The sequence below is a fragment of the Rhipicephalus sanguineus genome, chromosome 5, assembly GCF_013339695.2.
Source record: "Rhipicephalus sanguineus isolate Rsan-2018 chromosome 5, BIME_Rsan_1.4, whole genome shotgun sequence".
NCBI lineage: Eukaryota > Metazoa > Arthropoda > Arachnida > Ixodida > Ixodidae > Rhipicephalus > Rhipicephalus sanguineus.
The window spans coordinates 167049244-167068957 of record NC_051180.1 but is presented as its reverse complement, the minus strand read 5'-3'; the positions used below and the strand labels follow the sequence as shown (position 1 = coordinate 167068957).

At 44.1% G+C, this 19714-nt stretch overlaps 1 protein-coding gene across 1 annotated transcript in view; it reads left to right on the top strand.

The window, feature by feature from the left end:
- Nucleotides 1-19714, top strand: part of LOC119394421 (cubilin) — a 230161-nt gene that overhangs the window by 151573 nt on the left and 58874 nt on the right. Inside the window, exons 46-52 of the mRNA XM_037661722.2 lie at nucleotides 457-603; nucleotides 5137-5303; nucleotides 6273-6429; nucleotides 7207-7401; nucleotides 10852-10935; nucleotides 16945-17067; nucleotides 18929-19059. Of these exons, the coding sequence (XP_037517650.1) occupies nucleotides 457-603; nucleotides 5137-5303; nucleotides 6273-6429; nucleotides 7207-7401; nucleotides 10852-10935; nucleotides 16945-17067; nucleotides 18929-19059 (1004 nt within the window). The remainder of the gene's footprint in view (nucleotides 1-456; nucleotides 604-5136; nucleotides 5304-6272; nucleotides 6430-7206; nucleotides 7402-10851; nucleotides 10936-16944; nucleotides 17068-18928; nucleotides 19060-19714) is intronic.

Here is a 19714-nt window from a genome sequence, read left to right as displayed (position 1 = left end):
TCACTCAGAATGAACAGGAACTAGGTTCCTCTACATATGGCGGTACTGACTGATGCAATCATTCAATGCAAGGGCATAGCCAGAATTTTTTTTCGGGGTAGAAGAGGGGGTTCAACTACCCTAATTTAGTCTCGTGCATGAGTTTCTATGCGTGTGTATATAAACACATGCAAAATTGAGAAACTTTGGTGGAGGGGGGGGGGGGGGGAGTGAATTATCCTCCGCACCCAGCCCCTTGGCTACGGCACCAATGATTCAATGCACACGTAAAGACCAATAAGGGGGGAACTGTGAGAAAACGTGGAAACCGAGACTTTTTGTTCTGTTAACGGGCCATTCTTACCCACACAAGCCTTAGTGCCGCAAGTCAGTAGGGTGATTCTGCAGATGTCTATTAGTGTTAAACACTTCGTCATATACTTCATGCGACGACCTCGGCGTCTCTTCATTCTGCAGGTCCAGTGCTGGCTCAGATTTGTGGACCGAACTCGACGCTGGACGTGCAGTCCTCGGAGAACTCCATGTTCCTGCGTGTCAAGCTCAGCTCGGGCACGCGCCACAACCCTCGTTCTCTGACTCTGCGCTGGCACTCTGAGTTCAGCCGTGAGAGCGCCGTTCTTTATTTCGCGCCTGCACTCCTTTTAGAGCTGATAGATGATTGGGTTTGGCAGAAGTTAGAATTTATTTATTTATTTATTTATTTATTTATTTATTTATTTATTTATTTATTTATTTATTTATTTATTCATTGATTCATTCATTTATCTTTACATACTGCCGCCGCGTTCGGCCGTTGATGTAGTGCGAACGATAACTCATAGGGCAATATGAGACAAGAAGTCACAAAATGGCAATGCACGAACATCTGGTAAAGAATTCCGTGGTTCAATTGTCGAGGGGCAAAAAGCAGTGTTGGAACTCATCAGCTCTAGTTTTAAATGTTTAATTATGTAGTCTGTGAGAAGTAGAAGTACGGAAAGGATCAACGAACGTAATACAGTTGTCTAGACTATTGAACCGTGTATGGTTAAATAGACAGCCCATAAAGATTATAAACTTTCAACGTGGCGACGGGTTGACAAATTAGTAAGGTTCAGAGTAGCCAGGTTAGGAGGAAGGCGAAAATTGTGTCATATCTGCGGGATATGAAACGTACAGCTAGCTTAACCTGTTTATTCTTAACCAGTGCTGGGCAGTATCGAAGATACATGTATCTTAGATACTATCTTAGATACTCTATGTGTATCTTGTATCTGTATCGCGATACTTCTCGAAAAACGAGTATCTGTATCTGTATTTCCGATACATTCGATAATGTATCGTGTATCTTAAGATACAAGATACTTCTATCGCTACACAACCGTGCGAAACAATAATCGCTGGCCAAGCTCCGCTTCTCAAGCTGGTACAGGTACCACTAAGCCATCTGAATGAGTCTTGGGGCAGTGACGCAATTTTATTTTTCCGCCAGAGTATCCCAGTGAGGGCAGAAGATGAGGAAGACAAGCGCGGATGTCTACGCCCAGCCCACGTACTTTTTGTTTGCTCGATTTCTTTTCTTTTTAGTTACGCCAATGCCGCGACACTTGCTCTTAGCCACTGTCCTGCGCCGCGTGTATCGCGCAAATTCTGATGTTGCTACAGTGTCGTTATTGAAGATTCTCTCGCGTCTTGCGTCTTAATCCGTAACTAAATGTGATGCGTGCAAAAATGGGGTTCCTCTGCGTCGCGTGTGTTTTACATATCAACGATTTGAAGGATATCGTGGATGTAAGTTTGACTTTCATGCCATGAAGCAACTTATATGCAAATAAAAGTGTAAGAACGTTAGCACCACTGGTACTGATGTTAGATCTAAAAGAGCAAACGTTTACCTTACAGAAAATATCTTGGCGTACCGTATTTTTCACATCCTGCTACATTTATTCAAAGAATTTATGAAATCATAATTTGATTATTAGCACAAGCGCTTTGTTAGCTGTCATTTTGCATCCCTTACATTACCTTAGTCACTGCGCTGTTTTGCTGGTCTGGACACTGCAGTATGTCTTTTGTAACGCGCTCTCAAAATAAGATCTCTGCTTTATTCTTCTGTCTACTTTATATTCACTACTGTTTACACATTTACACGTTGACAGGGCGATTTTGAAAACAAATATATAATTATCTGGGCGTACCTTGAGTAAACAGTACAAAACATTCTGCTTACCGCTTAGGAAAAAAGCGAACTTGAGTTTGCATTATAATAATGGAAATCATTAGGAGTCATCTTAAAGATGTTAGGAAGGGGATTCGAGAAACTTTATTTCACTGATTGCTCTGTTTTCCTCATGAGCGTCCCAACGAGCCGTTTCAGGCAATTTTCAATAGGCACTGAACTTTCTATTGTCCCAACAGGTAAGTTGACAATACATCATGCTCATAGCTATTAAGGGCGCCGTCTGTATCGTGTTTCTGTACTCATTCAATGTGAATGTTTGATATACCCAACCACCTCTCTATTTAACTTATATTTGTTTTCCTGTTCTAGGCTTTCTTAAATATTTTTCGCATTACTAATCGCCACGTAATGGGAGCTACAAGTGGCAATAGCGCGAATAGCGGCGGTGTCCTGAGACGCTTTGTACGTCTGAGACGTTTCTGTGTTGCACATGTTCTCTCGTTGAAGAAAAATTACTAAAAGATTGCACGTTAGTGAGTATATCAACAAAGAATCCTTTACGCCGGCAGATAAGTAAAATATGAAAATTCATTGCAGTTTTATGTCATCTACATATACACCAGGGGTCTCAATCTGAGCTTATAGCCAGCGGGCCGCAGTCGCGAAATTTAGTTGGAAGGGCCGAGACAGTGAAGATGGTGGGAGAGAGTTTGAACAAAATGACGTTTGAAAGGAAGCCTTCCCCATATCTTATATATAGGTCATTTCTGAAGGGGATTTGGAGTCAGGACTCGAGAAACATCGATACCGATGTACAGAATGACTGATATCTGGACGCTGATTCTCAAATATAGAGTTTTTGTTCCACGGTTATGTTTTAGTACATGGTGATCACATGTTCCTGACGAAAGGAATGCTTGAGACCAGTCATGCCTGTGCAGCTCACGAACATACTTATTTAGAAAATAAAAACAAATGAGACGAAGACAGTCATGTGTGCGGGCCGGGCCGCTAGCGAAAGGTCTCAAACCCCTAGTATACACCATGCGTCAACCCCCCCCCCCCCCCCCACAAAAAAAAGAAAGAAAAATGTCGCTACCAGCGTCGTTGCTGCTGTACACCTGTCCGGATATACGGTATTGTGCAAGCTGTCTTTTACAGATATGGAAAAAGTCCTCACCGGTATTTGCCCCGTCGTGCGAAGGCTTCTTTTGAAGTTATTATTTTTATATGGCAACCTGCTAGATGGTCGGCAAGCTGTGCAAAGCAAGTACCGCTGTCAGCGAAGTGTACAAAGTGTTGTCCTGTGAGGAAGCTAAAACAAACCCCGATAAGTTGTTTTGGAAGGAAACTAATGTTTCCTTCCAAAAACTAATGCTTTGAGCAAGAAGGGCAAAACGTTTGAGATACTAACAGACATTTCATTCAAGTGAAACAAAATAGGTCACAGTAAAGACATTTTCGTGCATAGGCGTTTGCTGCTACATTATATGGATCTATAATAACAAATTTGAGAATGTATCGAAGTATCTTAAGATACAATTGCCAAGTATCGTATCGGATACAATTTTTGCGGCAGTATCTTGTATCTGTATCTCCAATACTTCTTGCCTGAGTATCTTGTATCGTATCGCGATACAATTTCAAAGTATCTTTGCCCAGCCCTGTTCTTAACCTTATGGATATTATAATTCTGAAAATGGTTCCATACTGTAGATGCGCATTCAAGAATTGGCCGCATTAGTGTTTTATAAATCAGCAGTCTAGTGTATTGAGGAGTCGCACGAAGAGTCCATTGAAGATAGCAGAGCTTTTTTTAATAATTTCTTGCATGTTGTTTCACTATGTTTCCTCCAAAACAGGTTATGAGTTAAAAGGAGCGCCATACATTTCTATTCCTTACCTTTAGCAGTACAGAGTCACTGCAAGGGTACGGGGAAAGGGAAGGTGTCAGGCGACTTGTTCAGGCGACATAGGCACAGTTCAGTGGAGGTTAATCTTCATTTTCCAGCACTCGCACTCTGAAAAAAGAGTGAAAATTGTTGCTAAGAACACCATCATCCGGCATGCGTTCGGCAGCGTAAAGACGCATGTTAACTTTATATCCTGTGGCATGTCGATCGTTCATGTAAAGCAAAAAGAGAAAGGGCCAAGGACAGTTAGCTAGGGAACACCGAGGTTCTGTATGCAAGGCCATCTGGCAGGTGGCCTGGCACGAAGCTGTTGGTGTTGAACAAGAAATCACATATACAGAATTATGGGGAACACACGCCTGAGTTTCAACAATCTTTTTTTTTTTCGCCTGTACCATTTCGCTTATTATGCTGTTTCTGCTCAACTTCGTCATTCTCCTGCCTACCAGCAGCGGTGAGCGAAACGTGGCGATATACAAGTTCACAGGATGAGAAAGAATGCCACAAAGATATATTACGGGCGGGTCTTTGATGTGTTAAGACAGGGGCCTCAAACACGCTGCCCACGCGCCCCAGGCGGCTTGCTGACCTTTCGCTAGCGGCCCGGCAGGCATATGACTGTCTTCTTCCCTCATTTTTTTTATTTTCTTAATAAGCGTGTTCATGAGCTACACAGACGGGACTGGTGACAAGCATTTTTTTCGTGAGGCACGCCATACGGTCACTATGCGCTAAAGGATAAGCGTGGAACAAAAGCTGTGTATATCAGAATCGGCATCCAGATTTCAGTCATTCTAGAGATCAGTATCGATGTGTGTCGAAACTTGATGTCAGATCCCCTTCAGAAATGGTCCATATTTGAGATATTGCCAAGGCTTCCTTTCAATTGGTAATGTTAGCTGACATCTTGCACAAACTAGCCCATCCCGGCCCATCGAGAGACTAAATTTCGTGATTGCGGCCTGCTAGCTCAGTTGAGTTTGAGACCCCTGTGTTAAGAGATCTACAGGATGGTGCTAAGGTTGACGTGCCTGCCACCCCGTGGCTTGTTCTATACACCAGACTGCGGAGGGGAGCTGACGGCGGACGAGGGTACCTTCACTAGTCCGGGATTCCCGAGACCCCTGGAAGAACGCCGCCATTGCTACTGGACGATCGCGGCGCCCGAGGGCAACCGGGTGTCGCTCAGCATCGACGGAAACGTTAACGACTGCACGGCTGTGCTCCAGGTGAAATGCTAGAGTCCGGACTGTATTTGCTTTGCGCTATGTGCTCTTTCCTTGTAATCTGCATTGCAAGCCTTGTAAAATGAACTCGGAAAACATCCCTCCGTATGTCCAATCTGAGCGCACTATCACTGCTTAGAATTAGGACTGGTGCACCGTTCATGAAATCCCTTAGGTGGACAGCCTAGTCTGTAAGCATTTATATTTATCTTGACCGGAAATGGGATTAGTGCACTAAACTGCCTGTGAACTTCTGTTGAGGTGCTTTCAGACCCAGGCCATGCCTTAGCATACTTAACATACCTGATTATCAGTCGACGGGTACACGTTGCTCTGTTATTCTCTTGTTTGCTCTATAGATATGTCCATATCCTACAGTCACATCGCTTAACGAGTGTATACCTATTCACTTTCCTACCCACATACCACGACGCTGACGTATAAGGCGTATTCTCTGAAAGTACGGAGGCTTCTAATTCATCTGCAGTGCCGTGCTCCATGACAATTTGAAACTATCTTCCCGAAGCCATCGTCACAATTTCTGACCCTAACCATTTTAGTGAACAGCTGAACATACGTTTTAATACTGTTTAATGATTCGCCTCTTTTGTTTTGCATACTGATGACATTCTGGTGCTTTGTCTCTTGCTTCTTGTTTGCTGCCATAACTTCCCCAACCACTTGGTTTGTGCCCTCCTCACTCAATGCTTTTTCGGAAGCCCTGTTATCTACTGTAAATAAATAAATAAATAAATAAATAAATAAATAAATAAATAAATAAATAAATAAATAAATAAATAAATAAATATTCGTAACCACTCAAAAATTCAGCTTTGTCTATTGCTGCTGGGGTGTTATAGCGTCCATAGATGAGTGTATGAGGAAGTAAGCGCAATGTCTCTGCTACAATCTTCGAGCTGCCACGAACTAGTGGCGTCAAAGCGGTAATCACTCGGTGCTTGCGTGATGCAGATAATGGAGCGCTTCTACCGACGCACCGTGGAGTGCGGCCGCGCGTTGCCGTTCACCTACGAGTCCTTCCAGAGCCGCATCGTCGTCTCGTACACTTTCCAGCGACTCGCCGGGGGATCGGGCATCCGCGTAACCTACGGCACAACCAAGGAGCTTCGTAAGCGTCTCCTTTATCTCTGTTTATACTGGCGTTCTCAACCGCCAAAACCTTCATCATTTTGTTTTACATATAGCATAGATTGAGCGTGCCAAAGCTTACAAGGTTTGAGCTTGCCCAAAATTTCAATACATTTCCTCACACGCCTTACCTATGCGACGACGGTGCCAAATGCATTGTTTTATTAAGGTATGAGAAGTAATGCACAGAATCACAAAGATCTCTTATTTCTTTTAAATGAGTTCTACGGAATCCTGCAAGGGGGCGGGAAAGGTTAAGAAAGAGAAAATTGACAACCACCCGTTTGGGAATGGTTGCCAATTTTACTTTTCTTATCTCTTATTTCTGTAACGAATATTCTTCACAGTCTTAGGTATATGTAGTACACTGCTTCATTGACCTTTGTAGGGCTACTCGATGGCGTACTGAATGGCAGAGCCTGATCAAATAATAGCGGAAACCTTTTTGTGTAGATTATTGTGGCAATAACGGAACTTGCCTTTTTCATGAGTATATGGAGTTGCTGTGGTTACCACTGACACTTCTGTCGCATAGTGACAGTGATGCAGCAGTGATGCCTACAGTAAATCACGTCTTGTTGCCACGACAAAGCCAGGGTAGTTAGTACTGTGACACTAATGGGTATCACGCGCCTGCAACCATGTCGCTTTTGAGGGCAGCGCAATTCATGCTGAGGCGGTAGAACACATTGTCCTCGTTGTATACGTAACGCATTACATGAGGGCTGTTAACGTATGTAGTCTGATATCCTTGCAGCTTGCTATCAGGAGCTGACCGAGACGAGCGGAACACTGGAGGCGCCCGCCGAAGCACTGACGAGTAGCAGCCACTACGGCTGCGAGTGGACGATGGCGCTTACACCCAACCAGACTCTGGCTGTCACTATGGACAACATGAACTTCACCACGACTGAGAACGCAAACTGTAGGGCCGAGTTCCTGCACGTCTCACGTAAGCAGCGCTTTCTTTTTGTTTAGTGCACAAGCATTCCGTGGATGGAAAAGTGGGTGTGAGTGTGATTTGGTATGGGCGTAACAGCGTAACAAAAACAGTTGCCGTAGAAAACAAGTAGAACGTTTCGGTTACCGCCAGGACGGGAATACGGGCTTACCGTATTTTCTCACATGATACCCGTACCCGGTAGGCTAACACACTCTCATACTACGAAACCCCTACTGTGGTGTTGCCTAACGTATTACTCGCACATTACCATCGTTGGTCAGCACTGGTTAATGTTTGATAATATTAGCTAAATGTGACTAATCTCAGCTAATGTTGGCTAACGATGGCTAATGTCGGTAGTGCTGGCTAATGTTACTTATCCGACGGCTAATTTCGCCTAGGTAGTACCAATGTTTGCTACTATTGCCTTATATGTTAGTTAAACGGCGTAATCATAAATAGTGCCCAAGCGCTATGTGACGATTCTCCAGTCTTAGGCTAGACCGTGGAATGTCTGCACTGCGTCAGAATAAGTAAGAAATGTGCATCGGTTCATTAATCATAATAAAATAACACTTGCGAGCCTCATTTGTGCTCTTCTTAGAAGTTTGAATCGCTTAACTAGTTCAGCAGCGTGCAAGTAGCCCCTTGGTATTGTATCTGACCTAAGCGTTAACTTAAGGTGACTCACCTGTTCATATGTACGAACACGTGACTCACATACAGTCATGTGTATCAGGTGGCCAGGTTCCCCTCAAGCTGCTTAATGCAGCTTTTTTGCCTGGTCATCCTCGCAACCTTGTTGAAGAATAAACTCAATTCAAGTCATGTGATAAGCTGGGAGTCTTGTTGCTCAGGGCACGAAACCCACATCAGCCGCAACAATAACCGATGCTCGTCCACAAGATGCGAGCGGCGAGGCTGGCGCGAAATTAAGCACGGAGCCGTACTCTCGTTGGCGCAGCTATTTAAGCAGCAAAAGAGAGATGACGTTAAGGCTACATATACAAGCAGGAGCGATTCTTGCCAGCTTTCCACAGTCTGCTGCTGAGGGTGCCCGTGACTGGGGACATCAACGTAGACGTTTAAAACTCAGCAAAGGCGCTCCTACCTTGAGATTTCAGTGAAACGCTTCGTCTGACAACCGCCACGGACGTCATCGCCCCCATCAGACGACACCGTAGAGTAGTATGTCATGTCTATATGCGCGGCGTAAACACGCTGAATGCACTGAAGTACACACCTTACTGCAGTACTCGTGGTCTGGTGCTCACCACAACATCATCACAGTGTTTCGCACTCTGATAGCCCCCCAAATTTCAGGCACTATTTTCCTTCCTTCATTTTATGGCGGTCACTTCCGTCATACTGCAGTGCGCGTTGCAGTCGAGAAATATTATATCATTCGGCAGCTGCCTGGTCGCACGATAAAAAGTGATGTTTCCATAAATTTCGAACGGTTCAAGCAGCCATGTTTCAGACGCGTCGTCATTTGGATGAGACCGTCTCAATGTATAGAGTTTCTTGCAAGGATTGAAGGATTGCCATAGAGCGGACACTGTATCTGCACAAGCTTCAAGCGTGGTAGTTCCGTGTGCGTGGGAATTAATGACAACACACGAATTTGCTCTAAACTTCTTCTCTTTTGGCTTCACGAACGTTTGTTACAATGTGAATTGATTATCATCATGAGATATCGCGTTATATCACAATTATTTGGAGGTGCGCATATACTGAATAATGCCTTACTGAGTTTTGAAAACGACGATGGTTGATAAATTTTGAAAGATCAACATGATAACACAAATAGAACTTCTGAAGAGAAATGACGACGACTAGACAAATCCATGCGCTAACCATCGTCACAATTGTAGCGCTATGATTGCAGTGCCAGAGTCCCTTGTAGTTTTGTAAGTGTAAGCGCAGACGCGCCAGCACTGATCGAAATGTTCGTAAGATTGGTGAAACTTTTTCGAAACTCTTGGAAATAAATTTACGTCATGCAGTTGTTTGGATGTGATCATGCGGTTTCTAACTTTCCGCGGGAACAGGTTTATGAAATCGGTACTTGCAATAATTGGACTCACAAACAGATATGAATGTGGCTGGCCGATATATATATATATATATATATATATATATATATACACACACACACACACGCCGGGTGTCCCAGCTGACTTATGCCAAGGGGTTCAAAATGCAATATTAGAGGCAGGGGAGTGAAATCACTAGCATATCGATGACAGCCACTTTACACACTACAGGCAATTGTCGGTTTTGTAAATGATCAATTTATTAATTATGCTAAAAAAATTAAATTGCTAAATACTGATTTTAGGCAACAAACGGGATTTGCAAAGTTCGAGAGCGTCTTCAGAAACCCCCATTGCATTATTTTCGATAAAGAGTCTCACGACCATTTTTTCCAAGGTGCAAAGGAAGCCCACGAAGTACGAAGAAAACTAGCGCATTCGCGCGCCGCGATCATGCTGCTCTCAGCCACGGTTTGAGCGAACGAAATCGGTAGGCTGATAATTTGGCAGTGTTTTCTTGGCCTGCGCTCGCTACAACTTGCACCGTCACGCGCGCCAGTTGGCTGAAATATATATATATATATATATATATATATATATATATATATATATATATATATATATATATATATATATATATATATATATATATATATATATATATATATATATATATATATATAGTCAAGCAAAATCTTTCGTGCAGTGCCTTGACACGCATGCACGCTTTCCTAATTGTTGCTGGTGGGACATTTTGCTCGGCTTCATGATCATGATCAAGATAGTTAATGCGCTTACCGGAAGATTTGCATAGGGCAGGACTGCCATAAACAATGTGCGTATACTGTCTTCTCCCGTGTCTTTTCCCAGTCCCGGCTAAAGGTTTTGATTATGAAATGTTGTCTTTTGTCTCGCATTAGTTATTGCTGGAGCGTACCTGCATCTTAACAGTTAATTGTGAGCTGGCTTTGGAGGATGTTCTTCGATCTGTTTTTGTGTTTTCTTCTTTTTTAAGAGTTGTGTCTTTCTACAGTAACACCCCAATAATCTTGAACTTTCCTTCGACGTTATAGAGAAGTTCCTATTTATCCAGCTAATTTTCAGCATTTACTTCCAATCACTGCAAGAGGATTTATCAGAACAGAAGACACCATACAAACAATCCAACATCCCTACGGATGATGGCAGGATGTTCACTATGAAGTGAATACAATACTAGCCAAAACGCGCCTATGTAATCGCCTCCCCGTGGTGCTTTTATGGGTAACATGAATAAAATAAATAAACATGGTTGCCAGAACAGGAGCGTTAGGATCTCAGACATTATGTCATTACTCGTACAGTCAGCACGTTTTGTATCGTATTCTTGTCAACCTAACTTGAGCCTCGCAGGACATTTATTGCGACTGTTTTTCATTGGCAGTGAGAAAACTAAAGCACGTCCTTTCGGTACCTGTGGGTGCGAGTCTAGCCAACAGACGTAGGTTGGCACAACGTGATATAACGGGTGAGTTTCGCACCTGGTTACAGACAGCAGTATACGTGGTCACTTTCCCTAGGGTGACTTTCCTTAAGTCATACAGGGTCACTTTCCTGAGCATAATGCACCTCGTACACTGAGAGCTGTCCTACAGACTGTCGAGTCATGCTCCAGTGCTGCTATATTTAATCCAACAAATCAGCTGTTCGCAAGTGTTATTTGGCTCCTCGAAGGAAGCGAATGACAAAGAGGTCGGCAATACGATAAACGGGACGATCATGAGCACTGACCTCAGTATGAAAGTGAGCGCTCGTTTTAGTGCCATTTACGACCTTGTCCGTATTTCGCTCTGTTTCACTAAGATAAATCCTCTAAAGCACTTGCTAACGCCTACACAATGGCGAATATGTTTGCAGAGGCTACAAAAGGGATGATAAGATTAGTCATGGTTAGAGTTTTATATGCCACAACCACGATGTGATTACGAAGCCCGCCGTAGCGGGGTGCTCCGGATTAATTTCGACCACCTTGGGTTATTTCACGGGCACTTAAATCTAATCTCACGGGTGTTTGTATTTCGTCCCCACCTAAATGCGGCCGCAGTGGCCGGGAATCGAACCCGAGCCCTCGAGCTTAGCAGCGCGACACCTTACGTGCTAAGTTACCAAGGCGGGTGGATAAAAAGGGAAACACGAAGCTTTTGAGGAGTCCACTTTTCAACCAAAGGATAATACTTCATACAACTAATTTAAGACATGACAACGACATTTATGAAACCGATCAACAGCCCATCGCTAAATGCATAGAATATAACGTGTAGTGTCCTTTGAAAGAATTAAGTGCGATATTAGGTATGGGACGTAATCTTTTTATTCCGATAGCGATTATATGGGCACTAGGTGGTTTATTGCAGTCGGCGTCGCCGTGCCGTTCTGTATAAGTATGGGTATGTAGATATGTATACAAAATCCACAAAGAGAAATAGCTCAGAAGAAAATTTTTCCATAGCGTGTGACCGGAAATTTGAACCTGCGACCCCTCGCTCCGTAGCGCAACGCGTTAAGCTGCTCCGCCACACAGCATACTTTCTCTAGCATACGAACAGCGAGCTATTTATATACACCACTTACTTTTGGCTGCACGCAGAGCTCTTAGTTGCTTCAGCGCGGCAGAAGATTGTTCACCATCACCCGTGAGATGGCGCAAAGGGCGCACTTTAAAAGTCGTCGCCCCACTCGTCTCGGGACGCGTGCCTCCGCCCTGTACCTCGACCTACAGGGCGTGGTGGTCACCCGTGCTCGCGCACACATCTCTTGAGGGTTAGGTTTGTGCGTGTTGTCTTTTCACCGCAATGTTTGTGTTTAAGCTCCAGACAGCCCGAAGGTCAATTTGAACGCTGCAGCGGCCGTGTTTGCAAATGGAGTGAGCTGCTAGCTAAAATAGCCGAAGTGGGGGCTAGTTGGTTGTGCGTAGTCGGCACTTGCAGGGCGCTGCTCACACGCAAAGAAGGCCACACGAAAACAACACACACGTATACACAGGACGAGCATGAACTTACATCTGTCACTATTGTTTGTTCGCGCTCGTCCTGTGTATACGTGAGTGTTCCTTCCGTGCGTTCTTCTTTGTGTCTGAGCAGCGCGCTGCACGTGTCGAGTTACTAGTCTTTCTGCGTATGACATTCCATTTGGTTGCGATCGCATTAATTGCTTCGCCTTTGCGGAGAGACTCTGACTTTTTTTAATGCAAGCATTGTGATATCGGTCAATTAATGAATTCACATATGGGGGTGTTCAGATAAGAACGTCGGTGCATGTCCGCGGACACCTTTTAATATCGCTAAAAAAAATATATTTTGCTGTTCGAGTCCACAGGGCCACGAAACCATTCTTAGTTCTGTGAAAAAAAATTTTCCTTAGTAAAAAAAAATTCGAAAGTCTCCACTCAGCAGAACCGCTTCTTGCGAAATGGACGAAAATGGGACTTTTTCGAGGTCCTACAAAATAACTATTGTATCTGTGAGTCCCAAAATTTTGCGGTCTCTACGACACTTTCTGCGTGGACCCAGTCTTCCTTCAATGCCTGTCTCGCGTCCTGTGTGCATTAGGGCTGAAGAAACTGTTGAATGCAAAAACCCGACTCGAGTGTGCATCTACACGAACTTTTTCCCATAATTGCTTTCGCCAGGAACAATACTACGACGAGTACAAACAAGCATAAGTACGAACTTGCACTTTAAAGCAACTCTTCATCTTTTTTCTGTCAATTTGATGTGGTTTGAACACGAGAGAACATATTCAACACCTAAAGATCATGACAATGGTAACTACAGCTACGTGCTCGCTCATTTAAGTGGTTACGCGTGAAGTCAATTTGGACACTTCGGTGGCTTTGTAACTCCGACCTCACAAAACTAATGCAACATTTTTTTTTTCAGATTAAGTTAGACCACGCACAGGACTTTAATTCTGGGGAGTTTAAAGAAAATCTAAGCTGGCTTCTTTTTTTAATTGCATTTAAAATATTGCTTTAGAGACATGCCTTCTCTTATGTATTTTTGGTTTGAATTTGACATCATTCTCGGCAATACTATTTCACAAAATTCTTAAAGTAATGTGTGGCAACACTCTGGAAACTTTTGGAAATCATGAGTATTATAGACGTGAAGCGAAAAATATGAAACTAGAGCAATATTGAGCAATGTGGCGTATTTGCGATTCTTTTTTCATAAAATATGGGCAACAAACTTGCAACGTAGCAACATTTCGTAAGCATGCGTTACTCTTAGTATGCCAGGAAAAATTTTGAGACTCACAGCCACAATAGTTATTTTGTAGGACCTCGTCAAATTCCTATTTTCGCACAATTCGCAAAAAGCGGTTCTGCTGAGTGGAGACTTCCGAATTTTTTTTACTAGGGCAAACTTTTTTTGCAAGACTAAGAATTGTTTCGTGGCCCTGGGTACTGGAACAGCAAAATACATTTTTTGCAACGAAATTAAAGGTGGTCCACGGACATGCACCGACGTTCTTCTCTGAACACACCCATATGTGAATTCGTTGGCAAGATATTCGTAAGCTTTACATGACTACACGTGGTTAAGGACTGGAGAAAATAGTGGATAGAAGCGGTGTCCTATTGGACGTCTGGTGAAAACTGGTTATTCTTGAAGCAATGACGTGTCTGTTGAAGAGAAGTTATTCTACGGGGTCCTTTCTTGAATTCTTTTCTCTTCCTGTAGACTACAACTAGCAACTACTGCTGTGCCCTATAGAGTAATCGAACAGGATGAATGCTCCAACAGCATTGACCACCCAGTTCTCGAGTAGACAAGGACTATTTAATTTTTGTTTTTAAATCTTGAATATTCACGCATTTCTGTTGTAAGCACTGAATTTCTAACTGAACAAGCGTGGTGTTACGCGTGCAAAGACACTTCTGAGCATGGTTCACTCGACTATTGGGAGCATTCGGGGTCGCAACGACGGCCTGATGAACTCTGCGCGGCAGCAGGAAGCACACGTTCTTGGGCGAAGGTAATATTCCACGCTGCTGCCCCTTTTGCCGATTCACTGCCCCATGCTTCCTAAACTCAACGTACCTCGTAATCAACAGCGGTCGCGATGAGAAATAGCACAAGTTGAAACACAGCACCTTCGAATTACCGCTCCCCTACCTCGCTGAATATCCCAGGTACTGCGCAAAAAAAAAAAATAAGAAGAAGAAGGAAAAAACAAGACGGGAAATACTTTCAACACAGTTTACTGAAGAAAAATTGACATGTTTTAGAGCGCAGCTCTTAGGAGCCCGTTAATACGTTGAGCGGCGTTGCCGTCGCCGTCGATGGCGTAACCGATAGACATGAAAAAATAAAATGAGCAAAAAATGCACAGGATTGAATGCGATTTGAGCCCGGGCCCTCGACTATTCTACCACAGAGCCATGCTCGTGCTTGAAACTCATTTGCAAAACGATCATATACAGGCGTCATGTCAGGCAAGGAATCGCGTTAACCTATGTAATATAGCGTGGCAGAAGAGTAGAATAACAACCAGTCATCACACAATGCTAATTGCGCAACGAGTGTGTGGTTTAATGCTTCCCAACCACTGCGAAATGTCCAGCCAGAATTCTTCATCGTCATCAGCCACATACAGCATCAACAAAGTGCACATGATACCTTACAGATGTGTAGCGGGTACCTCACTTATCCGCAGAAAGACGAATAATGGCGTAGTGGGTGCTGTCCTACTTCACAAAAATTATGATTTATGCCGTAGTGGACACCTTGCATGTGTACTTGTATTTGTTGTTCCAAGAGAGCTCAGAATGGGCTCTAGAAAGGCCGCTCTTCCAGCTTTCGATGGGATTGTGCTGCGCGTTCCGCGCAGGCCTGGCGTTTTAGAGCGCAGCTCTTGGACGCCCGTTCCTGCGTTGAGCGGCGTCGACGTTGGCGTCGGCATAACCGATAGAGCGAACGAGGACGAATGAGAGCGAACGCGTAGCACTCGAGCGCTGGCAGGTTTCTGCGGCAATATGTAACGAATGTTACATTGATACGACTGCGGAAAGCCAAAACTTGAAACACAGTTGGCGTTGCCCCAACAAGAAGCTGCGCTCAGAATTCGCATTAGGCAGTATCGTAATCGTCTGTGAAGGCACCGTCTACTGACCAGAGGCAGCTGCGTCGCTCGCTGTGGGCCGTCTCAAGTTGGCTGACATTGGCCGCTAGGGGCAGGTAGAAAACAGACGCTCGCACGCGTCCCCACTTCTCACCCAGCCACAGTCTGTACACTCATGCAGAGTTGGAGAGACGCTCATCGCGTTTTATTTTGTCCCTGGGCCGTCTCAACGTTGCCTTCTTTATCCGCTAGGCTGTGCGTTCTGGCGCTGCAGGCACACGTGGGAACTCGACTGCACGCTGGCATGCGCAACAACACGTGTGTGTCAATGCGTAATAACTATAGAGAGTTGGGAGTTTGGCTAGTTGAAACAAATTATTCATAATGGTTCTGAGCGCAAAACACATACACGGGACAAAAGAGCGCTCTTTTCCCTTGTCTGTGTTTTGCACTAAGAACTATTTATAATAGATAACTGTGTTGACCAAGGAATGAAAACTCTCTGTCCGATAGATGAAGATAGGCAAGAAAAGCCTGGTTTTCTTTCCTTTTGTGTGACTTTCTTCCTAATTTGTTGCGCTGTGCCGACGATATTTAGTAAGAACCAACTCCCCCATGTCATCCTATGGTTGCTGCACGCTGACTATCGCAGCCGCAGCATATCACAGTATCTCCAAAAAGGGAGCGCGAGCCATCCATGCGCATACGGGACACCATGGTGGCTGCGGCAACGGCGAGAACCCTACATTCTAGCTCATTGCTATGGCCGCTTCTATGTTCTGCATAGCATGTTGAAATGGCATTGATGCTGTTCAGAATATTTTCTTATCACGTCAGGGTGAAACTGCGAATCCAGTTTGTATCTATAACGCTATTAAACGAATTGTAGCACAACAAAATACCATCCGTAACATTATTCACACCTTCGGGTCTTCTGTTTGTTCTTTATCTGATTCATCTCACTAGTAAATTTCACTTCTTACACCATTTGTGTATAGCTTATTCTTCGGGACCTTTTTACGTTTTCTTGCTTCTGCCCTTTGTGTAACAAAAATACACCATTACTAATGCCTAGAGTTGCTCATGGACACTCTCAGAAGTAAATGAATGAATGAAATAATATGATTTAAATGAAAGACTACAGTGAAATGTAGTTATTAATGTACCAAGGCCTGGATTATTTAAGGTAATATGCGAAACGTGAATTAACCCACCGTTTGTTCGGAAGTGTGCTAGTTTTTTGTTTTGTTTTTTTTTTGTCAAGGAACCATTTACCGCATTTCCTAAATCCACAGTGGAAGAATCAGAATCAGTTTATTCACGGTCATAATTGTATGATATGTATAAACAGAAGGAGGTCCCGATACAGAAGAGTACTGAAGTTTCTTTCCCTGCGCCTTGAACTCTGCCACAGGTCGCCTCTGCAAGCAAGGGGACCGGGAAGTGATTGTGCCACAAAACGAGCCAATTTCTATCCACTATTCGAAGGCGCACAACCAAAGTTCAGGTGGCTTCAGAGCCTCGTATCGGGTGAACGGTAAGACTATTTCATTCGACAGTACTTGTTTCTTCTTGTCTTTTCTTTCTCAATCCTGTGCTTAACTGCGTACTCTCGTCTGTCTGTTGACAACCCATCACCTTTGAAACCGGTATACATAGTGACGTTTCGGCCGCGTGTGCCTTGTGCTAGGTATTGACTGCGTTTCCTCTTGTGGATGTGCCGGGCCCAAGTTCTGTGCAGGCGTTCTTTCTGGCGACACACGGAAATATCGACCGAGTCGTCAAGTAATTATGCGCATTAAAATACATTGAGGACAATAAATCAGAATTTCATGCAGTTCGTAGGATTTGTGAGCCTTTTTGTTTTTCTTCGTAAGCTAGAATCGCGAGGTATGAGAACAGTGTGAAAGATGATTGTTGGCTCCATAAAGCGGCAAAATCCACAGAAAGTAAAGGGGACTTGGGCGAGTTTGTGTTTAGTCGTCATTCCGTGTGGGTGAAGCAGCGCACAGATATACGAATAAGGAGAACACGTGAAAACAAGACAGCAAGAGAGCAAGCAACACAATCCTTTCTGGTCAAATTTTATTTTACTTAAACACTGCAGAACACACTGTTTGACCAGAATCTCGGAGCTTCAGTGTTGCCCCGTTGAAGGACTGTACTTTCGCGATATTAAATATTGTGACGTGGTTGTGACGGTTAATATTGCGGCAGTGACATCGTTAAAGACGAAACTCTTTATTGGGTGAACTTGTGCCCAGAAACACTGCAGACACACTCAGTGAAATGATAGCGTCAAGCACAATCGTCGGTCGTCCGTGAAACGCGTGGGCTTTTCTACATGCCTAACGGAACCTTCCAGCGTTATCGCTAGTGCTATCCTTAGTTCGAGACGAAACTCAACTTATCGCGTCGTGCCCGTAATCTTATCAGCACTTTCTACAACAATCGCGAAGCTCCCCATGCAATCCTGCGCGATCTTCGCGGGGCTTCGTTAACACGTGTAACGGTAACGTAGCCGTGAGCGCGCGTGGCAATATATATTACACATTTTGTTTCACTTTATCGAAGTCTTCTAAATAATTACGTGCAAATCTTGCAAAAAATATCATCATAATGATACGTTGATGCATCCATACCTGTTTATTGCATAATTACGCATCTTTCCTTGCTGCTCAGCATAATTCTACGTATGTCCAAGAACACGTCTCGCGGATTTTTTTTATGTACCTTCTCTTATGCTAGTTACTTACATGGGCAATGAGAACTATCAGTGAGCACTGCTGTGCTTATTTCGATATTTCTTTATTTCATGTTGGATGTACGGTGCCTGTATTCAAATAAAAATTGTTGTCTTGCCCTAAAGATCTCAGCCCGCCATTTCCCCCTTGAACAAGTTTATAACTATGACTTAACGTATCCATAAGTTGCTGTAAACTTCAACTCTTTCACACTACATTTAGGGATGCGGTTGAAGTGCCATCAGCATTTGAGATGAGAAATACAGTCTCTTTGTACAATACTTGATTTCATTTTTTGTGCCGAATCGTGCTCCACAACATCTCTATCAGGATAGGATACTGCATCCGAAGTCTGAACGAGTTTTCGATACACCTTGAAACTCTGACCTGTATATTAATACAGGACAATCAGTATTCACTTTGTAGGAAACATCGATATTGTCGAGCGTGGCGTAGCGGCTACTGCTGTAAGTGAAATGCTGAGGCTCGTTGCCACAGCATCCCGGTATTTCAGCAGCTGTCGGTAATTTTGCGGTTTGCTACCACATACAGAGTCAAGAAATTAAAATCGGGTCTCTTTGAAGCTATTTGGCGAATACGCAAAATGTACGTTGTACAATGAAGTGAGCGTCACTGTACTCTCCTTCTTGTCAGACTGCGGTGGACGGCTGAGCATTCGCGACAACATGGAGTTCATCACTACTCCGAGGTTTCCTGACGACTACCCACCCAACACCGACTGTGTCTGGATCATCGAGCCTGACGTCTGGGGCACGCAGGTCAAGGTACGAAAATAGCAAGCTTTAGAAGTATAGCGCGTCCAATAGATAAGGCGTCATGTCCGGCTTCTGTTCCGGGACGTGCTCGTGGCATTCTTTTATTGCGATAGCAATCATGTGGACACTCCCGGCAGGTTTTTACCGTCGCCGTCATGTTCCATATAAGTCCCAATCGACAACATTGTCCCCTGCGCCGTATGTTATACGTGCGAGTAAAAAGTCACAGTTTCGCCGCAAGGGCGAAGCAATGAATGCGAGAGCAAGAAATTAATGCTATACGAAGTGAGGCTCGCCAATGGATACTCTCAGTTTGAGCAGCGCTCATGTTTCAAAGGCGGCCGAATCAGCGAAGGAAACTAGCGTGCTTCAAGTGTCGAGCTGTGACACTTGATAGCTCGCGCTCATCTTCTGTTTGTTCGTTTAGCGGCGTCCCTTGAGATGGAGTGACTTTCGTACACTCCGTAACATGAGCGCGGACATCACGGTGAAAGATTGAAACATTCCTCTTCCCCTCACCACGAGAAAATCGCGCGAGCATACAGCGGAAGGGCAAGGTTCTCCCTGCGCAAATATAAGAAGCGAGCGAGCTCGCCGACGACTTTTAAATGCGCCCGTCGCGCTCCTAGCGCCATCTCGCTGGTAATGAAGAAACGCTTATTAT